This window comes from Bombus bifarius, unplaced genomic scaffold (assembly GCF_011952205.1).
Source record: "Bombus bifarius isolate JDL3187 unplaced genomic scaffold, Bbif_JDL3187 scf7180000008006, whole genome shotgun sequence".
Classification (NCBI taxonomy): domain Eukaryota; kingdom Metazoa; phylum Arthropoda; class Insecta; order Hymenoptera; family Apidae; genus Bombus; species Bombus bifarius.
Window position 1 is genome coordinate 875,471 of NW_022884384.1, and position 21,807 is coordinate 897,277.

The window sequence follows — 21,807 nt, forward strand, 5'->3', positions numbered from 1 at the left end:
ATACCGTTAATTTCAAGCGAATGGTAGTTATTATTAATAGGTAGCCTTGAACTATTTAAAGCAGATCGAATATCAATTGGTCAAGACACAATGACTTCGATGATCTAACCATGTTCCTTACCCTTCATTGTAATTAACACATGTACCACACAATCATTGTTTCCATACAAATTTTAATCCTTAAATTATTAATGTTATCTCTGTTGAAAAACATGTGTTAATTAATCTTGTACTTCTCATAATTCTCTCTAAAAAAAAATAAATAAAAAAGAGACAAAAGATAAAATTAAACAATAAAAAGATTAATCTCTAGGCACCATCAAAATTTGTCCTGAAATTAAACTAAATTCCATACAAAAGAAAATGTACGAAATGAAGAAAGAATCCAATGTCTGAGAACAGCGAATCATGTCAAAATATCAGACGCGTTGGATTTGATTATGTAATTACATACTACATACTAATTACCATTCCTCCTGACTACCATCAAGGTTAGCACATAATACGATTCTCAGATATCAGGATACAGCATTTGGCTCGTGTTTAAAACACATTGCGTAATGGTCAGCACACTTGCGATATTTAAATGTTAACATTATTTATACGCGTTTATACATACAATTGATTCTCTGTCCACGTTCACTGGTGGAAGGGAAGGCTCGTATCGAAAGTGGACGGACTTCTTACAAGAAATTCCCGGTATTAATAATGACCAATTACGTCGAGGACTGTGACCAATCGCACTGCAACTATACTAAATCCAAATGCGAGGAAATCGATGTTAAGTAGGAAAATTGATAATAACAGACTCTAGGTGAAACATTCGGTACTAGTAGAATGTGGCTATTTATACGAATTCATATACCTATGAGCATAATTAGGATAATAAAATTTAGGAATTATATTACTTATTACATATCATAAGAAGCACTGTATTTTATAATTTTTATAATATTAATGTTATATGTTTTTGCGTATTACATGCACTTTATGGATTTCTAGATAGCAATCCAAGATACAGAAAATGCAACTTATCGCGTTCATCTTCTGCATTTGTCAAATAAGAAGATTCAATAAGAATTTTTATCGCCACTTTTGGATTTGCTCGGATTTGTAAACAAGATGTTATTAAGGTTAATACATCATGATTAAGACAAGGAAATTTAATTTCAAAGTTCTTCGACTTTCAATCTCGTAAGGTACGAAAGCTTCGATGAATCGATCACTCATAATTACAATTTAATAAGAACGAGCTGGATCCGCTCGGTTATTAATCATAAACCTCATTCGTGCGGTGATAGGGCGTGACACAAGCGCAATAAATAACTAATTGTAAAAATGGCAAACAGGAAAAATGTTAACAAGATTCCCCCCTTGTGTCGATGTCGATACGTGTACCACTCTACGTGACTTTAATTAACGTGAATACATCGTGAGTCTGTACGCCAGTCATGAAGCTCGATAATAATTAACGACAACGAATTTCATTAAATCACTGGTAAGCTTCCGGTACAACGATAACGTAAAGTTTCAAAGTTTTAAAGAATGGATTTTTCGCATGAATTTCTCTCTCCATTTACCTTTTCAATGCACGACACAAAAAACGCATTAATTCTAAAGAAGCATTAACATTCCCATCGGGCGAACTATAGAGCCCAATCCCTTATCAGGGATATTTGTTGAATATCTTCTACCAAGTAACTAAATATGGTATCGTAAATCTAAAAAGAAACCAATTTATTTAAATATTATGGCATTTGATGCGATTGTTTTTTAATTAATAATTAATTAATAAAATAAATATTTCTGTATCAATAACGAGACTATAGCCATCGACTTTCAGATATAACGTTGTATTTTAATCGAGTTTTTACGTACAAAAATCGTTCGTTTAAAATTTAAGCTAACACGAGACGGATTGTATACAGATCGAAAAAGTGCATAGTATGAAAAAGTGAGAAGTATGGAGGAATTATTAACCTTTTACATCACGAATATAAAGATTAACGTTAATGGAATTAAATGTTACAAAGTGAAGTCCGAAGGATTTTTTCAGGTTGAACGCGGAATAGATAATTTATTTTAACATGGAAAAAGAAAAATAAATTCTTAATAAATATTCCATTTAAATTTCAGACGGCTGTTTCTTTTCGATTCTATACAATCAAACAGCAGTTATACCATGCTTTTATTACATACTTCGACACGTTTTTTAATATATACGGTCAAGTATAAATTAAACGATGTCAGGCGAATTTTCAAGACACCACTGATCATAATCGATGAGAAGACGGTTCACAAGGTCCTGAAGACACGGTATAGTTTTAATTGAACGTGACATCTTTGTTGGCAGACACAGTTAGAGAATGTCCATCATCATTAAGAAGTTGGAGCTTATCCAAATCTGTCACCGATGCACATTAAATCTCTTGTTGATTACCTGCACCCAAGTGCAGCACGAACTGACACGCCATTTTCACAGGCCGTGTGATGTTTAAAATAGCGTTGTAGAAGCTGATAAAATAAAACGCCGCATATTTATCAATTGCGTGCGCTAACATTCGCGAGAAAAATAAATCGAATAAATGGTAAATTGCCCATACGAATAATATAAACGAAAAACGATTTATAGGCTTTTCACGAAAAATCCATTTGAAAAGCATTAAAGAGAGCATAAATATTTTGAACGTATAAAATGCAATCAAAATACGTCCAGGATGACCTGGTAAATGAATTACAAATATCGAATCAAAGATAATAGAATATCATTATATAATATTATAATATTGTAACTGTAATTATCATGAAATTATGCAATCTATAATATCTCTATCGTGGTGTCATATTAATAGAGGTTATATTAATAACAGATCATTGAATTATAAATACATTTCATTTGTGGACTGCGGATTTTTATGTAATTCACATTTTCGCGAATATAATTCAATAATACGAAATTACGTCAGATCAAAATTATCGACGTTTTAAGAGTAACAACTAAAATAGAATCAAAATGAATTCAAAATGTTTACAGCATTGATCGGGGATCGACATAATTGCGACGTGACATGCTAGTTAAAAATATATCGTACGTTCCAAACGGTTTATTCATGAACTATTTCCATTCTATATCGTAAACGAATGAAATCCAGGTTTTCTTAGAAACACACGTGTTCCCGTAGTTGTACATTAATTTATTACTAACGTATCTGAAGCGGCATAGAAACCACACACATTCTTTTCTGCGAACGTTTTTTGCGCGAAATTTACCAATACCGAAACTCACGATCAAAACCACATTCTTCGCGTATTTAACTAATCGACGTCCTAGTAGGCAATATCCCTTGCAAATTAACTTACTATCGACTCCTTAAACGGAGACTGTAACCGTGTGAATAAAATATATTGCATCGATAAAGCAAAGTGGAATATGTTATTTTGTTACAGAAGATACAGTATAGAACATACTATAGAAAAGAAATTATAAAAGTTATTATACAGGGACTACAAGTTCCCTTCCCTAGAGAAAAACGAGTGTCTCTTTTTGTGTTCTTAAGTTAAAATAATTGTACGTTATTCTTTAATGACTGTTTTTAAGATAAAAATAAGGGAATATTAAGATAAGGGGAATATTGTGTATTATTTAAAAAGAATATTAAAGATGAGAAAATTATCCATTTATGGCTTTAAATAAATCTTACTATTGAATTCTTATTACTACTGAAGTGATCGCGTAATATTACGAGTACAACTAGACATCGTAGACAGTAAAAACACTTGACTGTGACACTTTATCATTGGAAATACGAAAGGAATGCGAATATCATTGAAAAACGAAGATATGCATAAAAGTTGATATTGATTTAGATGGCAGTTGCCTTCGATAATAAAAATGCGGTAAATTGATTTTACATCAAGATTGTGCAGCAATCGTAACTGAATATCGACAATTAAATCAGTGACTTTTATGCGATTTTCCAGATTATGAAAAATTTTACATAATTGATTGCAGTTTATTATGCGTCGAGGATGAATAATTGTATGACATCGTGCTAATTATTCAAATCACTTTTGTACTCAGATTTCTCATTACTTCGTTCAACCAAACGACGCTCGCTGTATTCAGAAGTGCTTTAATGATTTTTCCTTTTCATGAAACTGTTTAATAAAACGGATAGATGGAAGAGACATTTTTCAGTCCATTGAGATTACACCGAGTTGACATTTCGGTGACACATTGTGAAATTAATAGAAAAATATATAAATCCTATTATCATGTGTCATGAACGTCGCTAAAACTTTTCAACGGTTGACGTTATGTAATTTTCTTAAATTACATTTCAGTATCCCGTAGGTAGATACGATTCGGTAATTGGATAATGGCAGAGCGGAAAACGCGCTTCTGACGTCCTGCGCGCCTACGAACATATGTTTAAGGGAATCTTGCTCCTTTCGTAGACTCTTATTTGTGAGTCAGTTGCACGTAGGCATTAACCCTGTAATTATCGTTGCACCGATCATCGCGAAGAAATGATGGTGTTTAACTCTGCTCATTGGTATCTTTCCACGTAAAAATAAATTGAAAATTCGTATAATTCTCAACAAATGAGAGAAATAGAAAATTTCCGGAGGTGTGAATTTTTGTCAATTATACAGTACAAGATTACGAAATAAAAATTATAGAATATTTGATTAACATCCACGATTATATTGAATTATATTGGATTTCGAAATCATTTTAAGTTTATCCATTTACACTTTTACTCTAGCTGTAATAATTTCCAAGATATTTACTCAAATATTTTTACAACCCTTAAATTACACTGGAGGATAATTTTCACCTCTACGCTGTGCAACACTATCGATGAAAGTCAATATTCATTGAATATTTTTTTTTACACTCGTCATATACCAAAATATTCTCAAAATCGATAACTACAATCCAGCAATATTCTCTTGAAAGTTAATAAAATATATCATCGATCTCTTATTGAAAACCTCTGTATCACCGGATTCCTATCGTTCTTTGGCATAAGGTTGCGCGAAATTAGGATCCAGGGTGCTGCTATTATTTTAATTGCATCGACATGAAACGGGTATCGACGAGTATCAAGCGTGTGGCCGTGCTTCAGAGACACCACTGCCGTTGGTGAAAGATAATTACAGCTTCGAGCTGGCAGTATGTATGGATAAAGGATACCGGGGCCTGGGTATGAACAGAGCACAAGGTACTAGTTAGATTAATTTATCTAAATGAGGAGATCGTGTTATCATCGAACTATTCGGCCACGCTGCGCTGGACGCCTACGCGATTTCAGCTTCGAGACGTGGCCTGCAGCTCATGATTCATCTGATGCCATTAGCCAGAAACGTTATTATAAAATGCAGCGAAGATCGTTCATGGATTCATGGATGTTTACGCGAAAGGAAGATTCCACGACAGCGCGCAACTAATTTAAATTCATCGAACACACTGAATTCGGTTCGCGCCGAGAAATTCGTGGAAATATCACCTTCGATATTTGCTGGCTAAGAGCGTTCGTATTAATTAAATGCAAAAGGGATTCTTTATATAACGTTTCACATTTCAGAAATGTGAACGTGAAAATTTCTCTCCTACAACTCACGTAATATTCGGATAAAGTATCAGATAACATTCTTAAAGATCGACAAAATAAATTTCTTCCAGATATTTGAATGTTTATTCTGTAAATTATTATATTTATATCGATTAAGGTCTTTATGGACCACTCTGTTTCTTGAGAATTGTAGATTGATCATCCGCTTATATAATGAAACTAAGGAATCGACAAAAGCGTTTGGTCAATCCCGCTTCCGAGAGACTCATTCACCGAAGTATTATCATTTAATAAGAAATAAACGATTTCAAGACATCGGTACCAAGCCATAATACCTCGAAGATAAGCAAAGTCTGTTCTCGCCGTGGACTATTATGCTATTTATAATTCTGCAAAACTGCTTCGTAATAATCCACTTAAAAAAAAATAGTATAGTAAAATCGTAACGAATAATCATTAGGAAAATATTCGGTCGCGGTATTATTATCATTGGAAAACCGATAACCGAAATACGCAATCCCGTTAGCTATCACGAAAAGAGACGTAATGGTGATCTAGATTCATTTAGATTGCATTGTATGCAGCTCATATTAAATATGAAAACATAACCGCAGCAGCGATAAGATATCCATTAGCAATTATACATACGAATCGATTAGCTTATTAAAGCGAAACGGCTGATAAGTCAAGTGTTTGCACGAGAGTAGCTTGAGTGGAAGCAGCCTGATTCACTTCCCTCTCGAGTATCTATGTATCTGAAAACGCTATCGTATCCCTTTGAGTACTTTTCTTGGTTGCAAGTTGAAAAATATCAGGCAATGTAACCGGGGCGATGGAAAATTCAAAAATGACGAAAAACAGTGGCATTCTTTACATTACGTTGATAAGACAGCTCCTTGATTCTTGTCCTTTCAAAGCAAAGAAACCAATTTTTATCTCAACTTCCTACTTGATTAACCTACGATATGATATTTATATCGTTAGATTTAGCTGTCCTTCACTTTTCGAAAAACGTTCCCAACGTTAAAATAAAATTGTCCAAATACTTTCTAGAGAACTTATGTCAATGAGAAAGCTTAATAATTCCTATCGTTTCGATAGATTATTCTTTGGGACATGCGAGCACTTCCAATATACATATAACGGTCCTCTAACCGTGAAAGTTCCATGGATAAATATTTCGTGAGAACATCGGCCATTCATGGGATTACGTATCACTGAGACTATGCGTGACTCAAGCGAATGGAAACAATGAATTTAAAGTAGTCGATCGTTCCGTCATTCGAATTTGTATTTGACAAATTATGCTTATCCATGAATGGATGAGTCAATCACAATTTCACGAGGATGACTCACAATCGTAATACGATAATACCAATAGAGTTGCCAATCAAAAAAAAGAAAGAAAGAGATTCACAATGTACATGATCTCATGTTAATGTACTTTCGAAACTGACCTGGAAACTCATGGAGTAACCAATGAATTTTACCCTTCACACTTAAAATCCGTATATACCTATTCAGATCAATAAAATAATTTCTACAGAATATTTAGATTCAATTTCAGTAACATAATTTCAGTATAATTACGTTGGGCCGATGAAATAGCCGAAGTTTTGCTTCGAATTTATGTCTTGCAATTATCTCTACGATTTAGTCGCACGCGTTTTAATGAACTGAATAAGTTTTTGTAGCCATCGTTTCACTTTGTCCTCGTTCTAATTACAAATTCTAATCTTTTATGCATGAATTTGTACATTCCATATTTTAATATAAATAGTATTCAAATTGTATTTCAAGCGTATTTAATCGGCTATTAATTAAAATTTCGTTCGCATAAATGAAGTTCAGGTAGGTAAATAGAGTTCGACCCTATCTTATAAATATTAATATTAAACAGAAGCAAAAATTTCTGAATAAAAGTGTAACAATTTCTTTCAGTTTCTATCCTTGTTATATAATCTTTTTTACGCTGGTCCACCCTCAAATTTTCCAATAATCGATATTCCGATAATCCATTCTAATAAACGAGGGCCTACAGGTTTTAAAAAATGGCATATTTTCCTGCATTTTATATTAGAAAAGTTCACTCGTTTTTAGCATTATGACGGACTACTTTGCAAGAAAAAATTGTTCAGTCTTTTCTTCGAATCCAATTTCGCGGTTTGCCGCCAACCACGAATATATCGCGCGTAACTAAATTTCAGCGCAGTCGTACGAAATTAATGCGACACGCTCGCAGCTCGCTACCGGCTCGCCAAAAATTTATATGTCCTCATAATTTTTTCAAAACGCAATAGAAGCTCCAGTCACCGAGACAACGTTGCATTCTTTAATTCGTGAAATTCCCTGTATTTCGTGTACGCTGAACTAACTCTCTAACTCGGAATATTACTTCGCTAAAGAAATGTCGTACGAACAAAATGGCCATAAACAAGATTATTTTTAAGTTATCGAATGAAGTTCTGGCTTATCTAATTTATCAAGATTAAAAATATCGTTCTTGGTTTAACATTTCAAAAATATCGAAGAAGTAAGTTTCTATTTCTCTATAAATTTGACGAAGATAAATTTCATACAAATATAAATAATTTAACCATAAATTTATACACAGATTAAAACCCACTATAGTACGTCGCTCTAATTCATGTAATTTCAATTTAAGTCAATTTATGCAAAAACAATTTTACGACACGACCGTTTAAATCCAATTACCAACACTGTAACTCATAAAATTAAGTATTAATTAAACGTTCACAGTCGGTCGTTAAAATACGTATTTTAATAAAACAATGATTAAATAAAATGTCTCATTAAATATTCCATTGAGTATCAAACCACTTATTTTGGAAAAGAACTTAAAATTACGACACAGCATCATTTGAACTATCCGATTGCTTCCGTCCTCACCTGATTATGTTAACGATTAAATTACATCGGTATTTGCAGATACTGATGAAAATTTGCAATGTTTCCAACGGAACGTCTTTAACCGGCGTGATACGATCAGATCGATATTTTTCCTTCTTCTTTTTTTTTTTCGATCGAGAAATCAACATTGTTCCGATAATTTCATTCGACGTCAAGAAACCTTGGCTGATTACACTTATTAGAACGAAGTCACTCGTTACGTGAACGAGAACTAACATCGTAGCAACAGGAACATCGTAATTTAAAGCGAAGATTAAATTACCAGACGATCGTGGACGAAAAGGCAGGTTACACGAGTTATAAGGTTTGCAGGGTCACACAGCCGAACCATCGAATCGCCATAAATTCTTCCGTTCTTCCGGCATTGCATTGGTATAATAACATACAGTACAGTGTATATAGCGTAGAAAGAGCATTCCGCTATTCGAACGAGATTAAATTCTCTCGATTTATGCTTAAATAAAATAGAGTATTGCAATGGTGACGATATAAATTCCTGCTTGCAATCGTTGAGCTTAGGAAAGATAAAGATGGTGGTAAAGTATGGAAGAATGACGCGAAGGTCTTGCGTGAAATAAATTGAAATTACGTCTTGTGCGTCCGTTCGGTCAGGAAATATATTTTTAGCGATAATGCTCGCTACTTTTGAGCGCTGTGTATAGCGTAGTACAGTGTGACAGGAACATGAGTTCTAAACCTGCATTAAAAACGTGTGTACATATTATCGTATTATTTATGTCATTCTATCCACTTTGAACATTTTAGTTTGCAACGCGAGTAATTTTCTGATGCGATTATAAAAAATTCCAAGAGCACAGAATGAAAGAGGAATAAATGAAACGAGCATTTACATTTTACTGAAAATTGAAATTACATCTGCTTCCATGAATGTAATTTTCCTCTCAAATATCTTATGAAATTTACAAGGCATTCGTAAATAAATTGTTTGCTTAAAATTTGGGCATCCCTTACTGTCTCTAGAAATTAACTTTAGAACAAACCAGTTAAAGTTATTACGTTAGTGCAAATGTAATTTCTTTCCTACGCGTTTGACGAAATCGTTTTTAAAGAATTAAAATGGAATAATCTCAACATTTTAACAAGAAATGCATTATCATATCGTATAGTAAAATATTTACATTTTAATATTATTGAATATATTTACACCTAAATGTCAATTTTAACACTGCGTATTATGAATATTTTGATCACGGAATATTTGTGAATATTGATGTTTACGATGTAATGTAAACTTATAAAATCTACCACCTAATTGCAACAACATTCTATATTTCATGCGAGCAGTTTTGCGATAAAAACTTGATTCTAATTAATTAGTGTGTAAATGCTATAATAAATACAATGTTATTTAAATACTTTTTATAGCCGTATTCTTCGATATCTCCACAACGAACATCAAACTTCATAAAACGCTAAAATCCCGATACTCTAGGAACAAAGTTGCAAAAAAGCCTGTTTAATGAAACTTTCTGTCCTAAGACCACAGACTCAACATCCACGTATAATACGAGCTACGTTCATCCAATGATTTAACATCACAATTAAACGTTCTATTCGCCCACGACCCACGCTTTGTGTCAGGAAAATGATTGTTTTCTCGCAAGAAATGAGTTTCTGTGCCTTCGTCACGGGTACAGACACCGTGGATTTCCGTCACGTTCAACCGGAAATGACACTGCTAACTCGAAAGGATACCTTTCTTCGTCGGAACCAGTTAACCTCGTGTCGATCTTCCGCTTGACACCTGCGCGTCTAGTTAACATTTTTCCTCGGTTCTCGTTAATTCGCGAACAAATTCCGCAGCGGTTGTTCGCTTTGCTCGAAGAACATACGATGCGGTAAATTATTGATACTCGAATTCCAGTTTCAGTTGCGCTACTATGTTAGTTGGCAACGAGAACGTTCCGCGACATGCGTTCCTTTCGTGGAAAACGACCCAGAGATCGATCGTATAGGCGAAGAAGAACGTATCCGTTCAGGTATCCGGTCGGGATCGTCGCTAGATCGAGTTGCTGTCTCCCCCTTCGTCTACAGTCTACGACCTACGACTAAGACTACCGGTTCTCCTCCTCTCTTTCCCAGACGAAACCACGCTTCCTCTACGCTCGTTCACCGACGATTAACCCCAGCACGCTTTTCCTTCTCGCGAATTGTTTTACAACGTGTGCAAACGTGCACGATCAGCGGGTTGACTCTTAGATGTATAAAATGGTCGGATAATGGATCTGGCAGAAAATACAGCAATCACTTTTTTCACAAGGAAATACTTGTTATCAGCAGGCATTCTGTTCGGACAACAGAATATTCGAATAGTGGAAAAATAAGTAATATATATATGTACATATGTATAGAACGCATAAAAGTTTAATAGATTTGTTGACAAAATATCTTATAATATGCAGCGCGATCACTTGAGTAATAACGAGATTACGATCAGGTACGTAATTAAAGGGCAGCAACGGAAATTTGTTATGAAAATTTGACAGCCAAACTGCATACAGAATAATTTTCGACAGGATACAACAACGCATTGTATTGCAACGACTTCAAGCTGAAACCGAGTTACAAGTTGCCAAGCCACGAATTTGAAACGCTAATTCCTCTCCATGGTACGTAGCAATCCAAAATGCAAGTATTCCATTAGTTATTAATTCTAGATAATTCTGAGAAACTGCATTGTCCCGTAGAATATGAAATAATCGTGAAATATCAACCAATTTTTAACCTAAAATATAGTGCAAAATCTACTGTAAAGTGTAAACTACCACTATTTTTTAAATTCTACGATTTCCATGCACGAATGTTATCGTGGTTTTGAGATGCATTCGAAACAGAAATTTATATCGTACAACAGCAATAATTATAAATATAAAAGATATATAATATGACGTTTCAAAACCGAGTATGCAACCGAGTTGATAAATCCAAACGAGTAGGAGAGAATAAATTGGAGAATATACATATTCGAGCCGAGTCTTCGTATATCTAATTTGTCCAACGATACGTTCAATCGTATTTCATTCACTTATCTGCCTTGCAATGTTCAAATAAAAAGTAGATGAAAACATTCTCGAATCTGTTAAATACACAAAACAGATAAAAGAGACGAAATCAAACAACTCGCATCAACCAAGTCTAAATAATTGAAATAACCGGACTCAGTTAGAAGTTGCGAAAAATTCAAGTCGAAGCAAAGCTGGTTTCCTCGAAAACTTTCAAGACTCGACGAAACTCAAAGATTTATCGCGTTCTTCGAGGCGTTCAACGTATGGGACGATCAGAGGAAACTTCGAGGGAACGTTATTAAAAAGCGGCGGAACTGGTTTGAAAAAGCGGCAAAAAAAACAGCAAAAGGATTTTCGTCCGCGAGATGCCTCGTTTATCTGCGATCACGCGGAACAACGTCGAAATCTCGCGGAGATGATAAAAAGTGAGTAAAACCGCGCGATTTCACCGCTCGTTCGCTCTTGTCTGCCCTGAATTCGTCGGCGACCTCGGTCAGATCGCCCCGCACTGATTAAACACAGCGTGCCGAGGAACCAGCGAAAACAGCCAACGATGCAATATCCACGGTGTAATGCAACATCTGAAATCTGAATAATCGAGGCGGCGCGCCGTCAAGAGAAAACTTGTATATTCTTCGCGTGTCTTATGAGTCATGCAGGAAAGCACCCGTGGATTTATTCACGATTAACTGTGCGAAAGAGCCTGGGAGCTGTACACCGAGCAACTGTATCGAGAGCACTTTGTAAAATTCCTTTCCGCAAAAATAACTGACGGCTACACGAAATTCCACTTTCTAAATAATTTGCTTGATGGGATTTCAATACGACATAACTAAAAACGAAACACACGATAGGTCTAAAAACGTAAGTCTCGCTTTCCTGTAAAAAATAGGTTTCACTTATTGCGTGCTTCTCTTCTAATCTTCAGTGACTGCTGCTTCAAAGAATTGAAAGAACGTGATTTTCTTTCTAGCATTTTCTTTCTAGTAATGAATTTTGTGGAGCGTGGAGCGTTGATTGGTCTTGTGGAGTTGAGTCTACTGATAAATATTTGAAAAATATTGCATATTTAGAAATGTTCAAAAATATGCAAACATATACCATTCGGCTATTTCTTGGATTTGCAATTCGAATAGGGCATCTCATTCCTGTTACGTATCTTTTTCCGAAAAAATTACTTTTGAACACGAAGCATAAAGCTTCTGTGCAGTCTATTCGGTGAATAGAAAATTATGAATCTCAAAAGCTTTGAAGCGAAGTGCGGAACTTTATGAAGATAACATAAAATCAGAGATATGATAAAAAGGATGGCAGAAAGGTAAATGATATTTTGTTCGACTATGGAGAAAAGGAAAATTCAAATTCACGTATTTTGTTGCATTCAACGCAGAAAAAGTGGGTTCGGATCGTGTTACATTATCTACTTGGAAACCTCGTTCCATTTTACATTATTAACCTAAATATTACGCGACCCCGTTTTCTCTGAATTGAATAACTCGGTAACACATCAGCATAAAACACGTGTAGATACTTGGCAAAAGGAAAAAATTAAAACGAATAATTTCATAGCTAATGATTAAAACATAAATGATATCGTTAATCAGTCAATTGCTTTGCATGTTTTTATGATACAAAATAGCGCAAATTTTCTTTATGCAATACGTACAATCGATAATGTAAATACGATTTTTAAATCAAGGTACTTTATAAATATTTACAAACCCGCGCTAGCGGTAAAAATACAGTTTCTCCCTTTTCCTTCTTTATTTTCTTTTTTCTTTTGTTACGTATATGTATATACAATGCGACAAGTTTTTAAAGCCCCATTCTCTTTTTTATTTGTAGTAAAAGTGTTTCATTCTAACTGTAGCTTGGCATAGAGCATAACTATAACTTGGCAACAAAAATAAAAAGATATGAAAGGAAGATAAGAACAATTTAACGATATAAAATAGCACATAATGTATTTACATTTCTGAAATATTCAGTAAATGTTATAAAAGTTTCGAACTTTATATCGTCGTTCAAAAGGTTTATCGCGTCATCTTACAAACGAGATATAAACTATATCTAGTTTTACACACTTGTTCCACGTAAATTGCTTTCAAGTTATAATTTCTATAATGAGAGCTATGAACTTTAAAGTTATAATAATGCAGTAAGCTACCATCTTCGCCTAAAAACTATAATAATACCGTAATTAACGAACTCCCTAATGCTACGTACAAAAAGAAAATCAGTTGATTTTCCAAAACCAGTTGGTCAACTTCAGCTGGAAATTTTAGTAAATCAATACGCAATTAGTAAATAGTGAACTTTTTAATTGATTATATTCTTTCGTTATTTTAAATAATTACGAAATTAAATATCGAATAAACTTTTTCCTTCTAAGAAAAGATTTAATCGAATTAAGTTTAGCTAAATATAACTATAGCGAATATAGTTTTCATTTTCCCTTTCTTTCTTCTTCGCTCTAACAATCTTATAGAATCGCAGTTTTGTTTCAACATTGCAACATTGTTCCAATTACATCACCGAAATTTTCCATACAATTTTTAGAAACTAAAAAAATGGAACGAAAAGAGACAATACATACTTTTGCTCCATGTAACTCGTTTAACAAGTTTTTGGAAAAAACTGAAACAACCGCGATAACTAACTCAACATTACAATTCAGATTTTTGCATTTTTAATTTTATACTTTCTATCTATTATGAACTTTTAACAAGCATCAAACTAGAACAGAAATAACAACAATGAGTACATAAACTAAGGGAAAAACAAGAAAAAAACTAGACAATAGGCTTTTCGAAAATTACTTTCAACACCTGCATGCCAACAAATCTGTAATAAGTTTCGAAGTATATTTGATCATAATGAAAAAAGCTTCTGAAGATTTCATGCTTTTTGATTTTCGTTTTTTTATAAACAAATTGAATTTCTTTAAAATAAATCTGCCTCTAAATTATTTGAAATAAATTCCATACAAAACTTCATAGAAAAAGACAAATTTCGTAATTTTTTTAGTACATTTTTACTTTTCGACGATGCTTTAAATCAAAATGAATGGCGTCTCCCGATATCGAGGTGATGAAATTGCGTTAAGTCAATTACGACGGCGCCCTTTGTGCGTCATCGTGCCATTTACGAACGATTCAGTATGGCGAAATGGAGCGCGAAAGGTTTCTTTGAAAAAAAAAAAAAACTGAGAATTTCACGATTTCAACTCCGATGGCACAGGGTTTAGTTTTACAAAACGGCTTGATCGAGCGAGGTGATCGAACACGCAATGATTTTTGATGATTAAACGCGTCCGAAACGCCCTTTGAAACTCGAACACTTGAACGTTCCTTGGCTATGTATAGAGATCGCTTTGACATACTTGTTAAAAGCAATCCTTTTTCTCTCTTCATCCATCGAGAATAACGAGACGAACTCTTTTAACTTTGCTTCGACAACCAGGCTTCCTATGTTCGAAAAAAAAAAAAGAAAAAAAGGAAGAGAAGAAAAAATAAAAATCAACTAAGAGCTCGTTGAAAATCGTATCGTGGCTCCGAAGTCTCTTTCTTTTTCTCTCTCTCACTCGTCAAACACTTTTCCCAAATAAATTCAGTTAAAACAGCTTCAGGATTTTCTATAAGCGGGTTTGTGGGGTAGAAAACGTTACACGTATGTACGTATATGGAAACGTTCAGCAGACCAATTCGCTCTGTTCCAACCAAATCGATATTATACCATCGTAACAAAGATATTTATTACAAATGCTTGTCGTATCCGCTTTTGATGATCGCCAGCTTGCTGCATCGCAAATATACAAATGAATTTTACTCATGCTTAAATCATGATGCAGCACGCTTCTAACATACGAGTTTTCGCTAAAAGTATTTAATGTGGAAATCCTGTTGACAAGTGTTTTTATCATACTATTCGACTGTTTTCTCGTTTTTTCTCTCTTTTTTTTTTTAATTGAACGTGAGAACACAGCGCAACATATTATCAGAAATATAATCGAAGCCCGGACTACAAATATGTCATACAATCATCGTGAAAGTTCAAAATTTGAAATAAAAACGTTGTACGCAGAAGTGCGATGATTTGTTACGCTTTAAGGTACAGAATGCAATGCAACGTTCGTTCTATTCCAGCGGGAAATAGAATTTAATTTCCATACGAAGCGAACTTAAATAAAGCGCAACAAAATGAAGCTACGTATCAATGTACATGCTTATTTCTCCGAACAAACATAGACTAAACTTAAGGGTATAAACCCACTTCGAAAATATCATGACTGCAAGGAATGGCTACGTGCCAATTGGACGTTTATTTGATAGCCGCATCTGTTCGATGTTCGAATTGATATCAAGGGAATCCGGAACGTCGTCGAAACCGTTACTCTTCCGTGCTCGGGAAAACGCTTTCAGACAACCTGTTCCAGAAATTACGAGGACAATTCCTCCGTTAACGAAGTCATTGCGGAAATTTACTCTTTCCAAAGAGTAATCTATCACCGGATTTTATCTCGTAACGAGACTGGTCGTCCAACACTAGCGAACTATTCTCGACAAGATTCTGTATCGAATTTGTTTTCTAGTTATTATACATTGCATTTGATCGTGATATGTATATATGTTATACGTTCTTTTTTTTTCTTTTTATCACTTTTGCTTTTCATCTGTACCGATACACGTATTACCTTTGCCCTGAAGAAACCATTTGTGCCTAAATGCTGCTTAGACTTCTTTTCCACATAATCTTTATTTCACAAGATTTTTTAGGGAAAAGAAACGTTTTAATACATCGACGTTACTGCTGTTGTTAGCCCTGTAACAATTAAAGTTGTTCCACGCGAAACATACTCGAAGTACCAAAACCGAAAGACACAGTTCCGATAATATTTCACAGACGTTGTTCTACTTTCTTCGCGACGTTCGAACATACGTAGCTTGTCAGCTTAGCTAGCAGTGAAAAATAGCGTAGTACTAAATAAAACCGACGTTACACCTACTGCATTCATAAATCACGTAGCCTGTACAATGTAACAAAAAACTGGTCAAACGAAATACAAATCAAGTCTTTCGTAGTCATTTGCAGACAAACGCGCGAGCGAGAAACACGCCCGCTGCAATATATTTAGATATATATATATATATATGTAAACGATAACATTAGTATCAAATGAAATTATATCGAACAGAGTCATCCTATTTGCCTCTGAAGCGTCGATTTCTTCACGCTTCAAGAACTACGGAGTGGCAGATCGTGATGCGTCTAATTCGACGAACAATTGCAGTTCGGGAAAGCGAAACGTGCTCGTTATTCCGCGAGAACAGAAAGATAAACAAAGATAGAGACCAATAAATCATTGGTATCGAAAGAAACATCGTGGATCTGTCACTGGCTATTGTAATTCCAGTAATTAAGAGAAAATTAAAGGCTGTTAAGTCGCAGAGCTGCAATAAGACACGGAGAATGAGAAACGAATCGACAGACGCAGTGCACCGAGAGAACGAGCAAAACGTCGCATCGGAGCGAAAATGAAGTGAGATGAAACGAAGTAATTAAGATAAAATCGGTCAGGCGAGTCGGATACGTGCACCAAGGATAGGACGAGAGTATAATAAAGGTACGTCGGGTACGTGACAGTAAATACGAATTAACCCTGCGTCTCCTTCCTTCTCCTGGATGGTTTCCAGAGTTAGAAACGAAAAACGGCGCGAACAAGTATTTCAGCAGAATGCAAACGATGATTAACAACTGCGAGAGCCACCAACGTTTCAGGAATCTTTAAAATGTTCCACAAGCTGAATTTTTTACATAAATTACTACTGTTACCGAATTATTCATCACGTTCATTATTACAATCAACTATTACTTAATACGTTCAAATAAATGAAATTCCACGGAATTTTAAATGTTAATCGTTAATTATATCAACCAAACAGTTCGTACGTAATTTATGGACAAAGTAGTTGAATGAATAAAGTAAACGGAGCGTAATTTATAGTTGACAATTGTAGAATATTACGGTAATATCGAGCGTACATCACATGCTTCATTACACATAAATGGAATGAAAGGTAGCTTAATTACAATTGCAGCGAAATGTTTGAAATTCTTAAGTACTTTAAATTTAAACGACTGGAATTTGATATTTAACTGCACGGAATTTTAATAAGCCAAACGATCAAAACGATTCATATGCTGCTAATCGTAATTACGAAATATTAATAGAGTTTCCTAAATATCTTGTATCTAACTGATGATTTAATTTCAACAAACGCATCACCGATGTTCGCGCAAAAATATAAAATATCTCGATCGACTAAAATATTTCAAACGTATAATAAGTTCGATATAAATATTCCGAACAACAATGAAGGTTTTGTAAAAGAATAGAAATATGATATGCGATGTTCTACGATAATTCTATAACAAGAAGTACAAATTTTCTATTATCATTTTCTTTTTCCAAATATGTGTACAATGTTCTTTTAACTATCATTCAGAGAAGAATGGTTGTCAAGATCGGGTCATTATTCTATCTTCTTTACCATACAAACACTCGTCACAGAAAGGCCATATGTTTTCAATTCTTTCCGCACGTAGATATTCTTAACGTATTTTTGTTAATGCAAAAAGCCGACAACTTGCCGCAAGTAGTTAAATTCAAGGACGAGAAAATAACGATAAAGATAATGATATTTGCTCAGCTGTTGCCAACCGCGAGGCACGAAAAAGCTGTTTACCGGAAAGTCCACATTCTGCACATTTTCTTTCACGGAAATTGCGAATTCACAACGTACTTCTCAACGAGGAACGATTACTATCGTGTACATTGACGAAATTAACACGCTGGTCTTTTAAGCACGTGTAATCGTCGAGACAACATATAGAAACGCGCGAAAAATATTATAATCGTTGCTTTATGCTTGTTTAAAAATCATACACTCGTGTCCCATCAGTATCCAGAGATAAGATGCATACTAAATAACTGTACACATAGGTGCTAAGTAAAAGCTGGCACGTAGCTAGCGAATTGATCGTCCTCTTTCGAGCATCATTCATTGTATTCTTAATTACCAGTTGCCATAAACTGCGACCTTGAATGTCTAGTCATCATCGTAAATGAATCAGTTACCATAAATGTTTTCTCGTTTGTCGGTAGTTTTGTTGGCAGAAAAAAGAAGAAAAAAGATCAAATAGCATCGCGATGAAGGAATTTTGTGGGCATGTATTAAAAATACGGGATTGGCAGACCTTTAAATTTAAGAGGATTAAAATCTGTAGAACTGTGGAATTCAGTCGAAGCTTAATTCGCGTTAAAATGTTCCTTTTGTAATCTTTTTTAAAGATAGATTAAAATTACGAACTTGCTCAAACATTTTGCGAACGCGATTTCTCTCACTGCAGTTGCGTAGATGAAACGGAAGGTAAAGAACAAAATGAATAACGAGTCCTCGTGAAAGCGGGAGTTAAGCGAGTCATGATTTACATCTTTTTATATTTGTCTTGTGTAATCGTTTCCTTTAAACAGCTAATTAAAAACGCGTGTTTCTCGTGACAACGGTTTCCATTCTTACTTATTTCTTCTATTTCATTCATTCATTGTGATACCAATATCAATATTGGCACTAAAAATATTTTACATCGCTCTAAATGAATTCGGTAATTAAGATAATACTTCTTCCACGTGTTTCAGAATATTTTATTCGTTTATCTCATCAGCGTTAGAATCACATTGCGTTTATTTAAAAAAAAAAAAAAAAACAGTGAAAATAAATAGTTACTGCACAAAACACGAACAAAGTTTACACTTCCTTCATTTATTTTTCACGTTCGCTGACGTATACTCGTAAAAATAAACACCGCCTTTATTTTCAACAGAACAACGATCAGTTGAAACCCTACCTTATTTTGCAATTCAGAAGATCAATAGCCGCCCCGTATTCAGAACTTAAACACGTATTCCAATTTTCTGGAAGCTAGTCTTCTCTTATTCCAACCTACGTAACAACCACTTTCGTAAAACTGATTAAACTCGCAAGTTTCTCGTGATACCGAGCTACTGGTCCCGTAGCCCTTATTCCCTTTATTCATTTTATACTTCCTTCATCCTCCGTCCCAATATTTTCGGATTCGGAAAGATCGAAAGACTTCGAGGAATAGTAAAATGTAAACGTTTTCTGGAAGATGCTTAACTCTTTAATCGCCAACGTTGCGTAAAGATAATAACGCGGTTGCAATATTTTTCAGTCAATTCATCGAATTTCGTTTCTGTGACTACGATAAAAAATCTCCAAGGATTCGTTTCATATCTGTTTCTATCGTCGATCATTACGTTTCGTGGAAAATATTTGGTTTATTATAAACGAGGAATAAATTTCGAGAACGATGGTGTTCGAAAAATATGAAAGCTGCTGTTTTATTCAGCCGAAAAGTTGGTTGAAAGCATGCCAAGAAGTTACCAAACTATCGCTAATGGAGAAGAGATTGAACCTACTATGAAAATGATATTAGCTTTTTTTATACGTATATACTTCAGAACTACATGTTTTACACGATGAATTAATTTTCGTAGAGAGATATTACATCAACGATCTTACAAATACAATCAACTTGTATAATCGTCTGAAATTGATTTACTATTTACTCTTTAAATTGATTACTGTCAGACTAAATTCCGTTGGTATTTTATCTTATTTGGACATTTTCGGTGACTGATTTTGCTACTGATCTGCATTTGATATCTCGCTCGTTCTAATTTCTATCGATATAACAGAGATAATTACATAGTACAAATATTTATTTATTTATTTATTTACATAGTACAAATATTTATATATGATACAAATATTTCAGTGAGGTTGCAGTTTTATAAATAACTGGCATGCTTTAAACAGAAAAATTTTGGAAGATATTTGTAACGTATCATATTTGCTCTATTTTTTAATTTATAGAATTTTCGAATGTGGCTTCCAAACTACTCATATATTAAATTGCATTACTATCGAATAAATTTAAATGAAAGTATAAAATTCATCAAAATCCAGTAGGTTCATAAACTCTTAATAACTAAAGAGAGCCAGAATTGTACAAAAAAATGTTCAATATTTCGGTTATAAAATGAAGTTCCCAAAGAAAATGATTATTTGAATGCATTGTAATTTAATGCACGAAACAAACTTTTGTTAGCTGGGATATAAGTATGTCACGTTTCAAATTGTATTCGCGAAGAGTCCTCGAATTTTTCACACGCTGCAGCATAAAAAAAGAAGAGAAAGGCAGGTACCACGCCTTTCAGACACGCAGTAGAAATGATCGGAACTCGTTCTCTCATTTTTCAGACGGAACAATACGCTAATTATAGATATGAATCTTCAAGGAAAAGCAACATCTGTTCGACGGAAAACGTGTGACAAATTTTCGATGATACGTTTTAGCGGCGAGGTCTACGAGAGCTCGAAAGAAACTGTTCTTCATCCCAATTAGAGAAGGGTTCAGAAACATGGATACTTTGTCGGCTGTTACCGTTCAGTTCGTTTACTCCATGAGAATATTAATGACTCGACGATGGTATTCATACATGCACGGTATGTGATGTAATTTCTCTTTCGTATATACTTTCGTAAATAACTCGATAAATAAATGCAATCAATACGTCGATAGTAACAAATATATCAATGGGTTAAAAACAGATGAAAAATCTAAAGAACTAAAAAAGATGTGTATACGAATCGTTATTGCAAATACTGTAATGTAATTTTTATATATTTCGATTAAATTCATCCTTCCTAGTAGCAGAATATTTCTTCTTTCCGGATTTTATCACACGGGCTCTGAATCAGCGTGGGTCCGAGTCGTCGAACCGAAACTCGTAGCTGAAAAATCGCCAGAAACGACGACGCGTTGGAATGCCCCTGTCCAGTGCAGATCGATCTCTTTTTAACCACGTCGCGCGTCGCTTCGAAAAAGGCAGTGCATCCCTTGACGAGTTCATTTGCATAAAAAAATAAGCACAACCATGATGTATCGTTTTGTTTTTCTCTTATTCCTTGTATGGTATATCGTATTATTAATATAATTCTATACAACGGCAGATTGCCGTGACGATATATTGCAGTGTTTGCGATTACTTACCGATAAAGAGAAATTTGACGCATAACTTTTTAAAAGATAATCATTTTTTAGCAGCCTGATAAAGAAATCGACTGAGATAAAAATGTCCGATCGCGACACTTGTTAGTGGTATTTTAATGAAAATACTACAAGTA

General features: G+C 34.4%; 2 protein-coding genes across 2 annotated transcripts in view; both read right to left on the minus strand.

The window, feature by feature from the left end:
- Positions 1-21,807, minus strand: part of LOC117206331 (HIV Tat-specific factor 1 homolog) — a 57,952-nt gene that overhangs the window by 23,755 nt on the left and 12,390 nt on the right. The window lies entirely within an intron of this gene.
- On the minus strand, positions 2,192-8,878 carry LOC117206333. Its single transcript, XM_033445575.1, has 2 exons — positions 8,490-8,878; positions 2,192-2,514 (listed from the first exon to the last, which is right to left on the minus strand). The coding sequence occupies exons 1-2, from the start codon at positions 8,726-8,728 to the stop codon at positions 2,421-2,423; spliced, it is 333 nt and encodes a 110-aa protein (XP_033301466.1). The 5' UTR covers positions 8,729-8,878; the 3' UTR covers positions 2,192-2,420.

What these genes read in the sequence shown, in the direction of transcription:
- LOC117206333 (XM_033445575.1), bottom strand. Translation starts at nt 8,728, where the DNA reads ATGTTAGTTCTCGTTCACGTAACGAGTGACTTCGTTCTAATAAGTGTA. An exon ending in TTAATCGTTAACATAATCAG is followed by an intron (nt 2,515 to 8,489) that starts GTGAGGACGGAA and finishes TTATTTTATCAG; the next exon opens with CTTCTACAACGCTATTTTAA.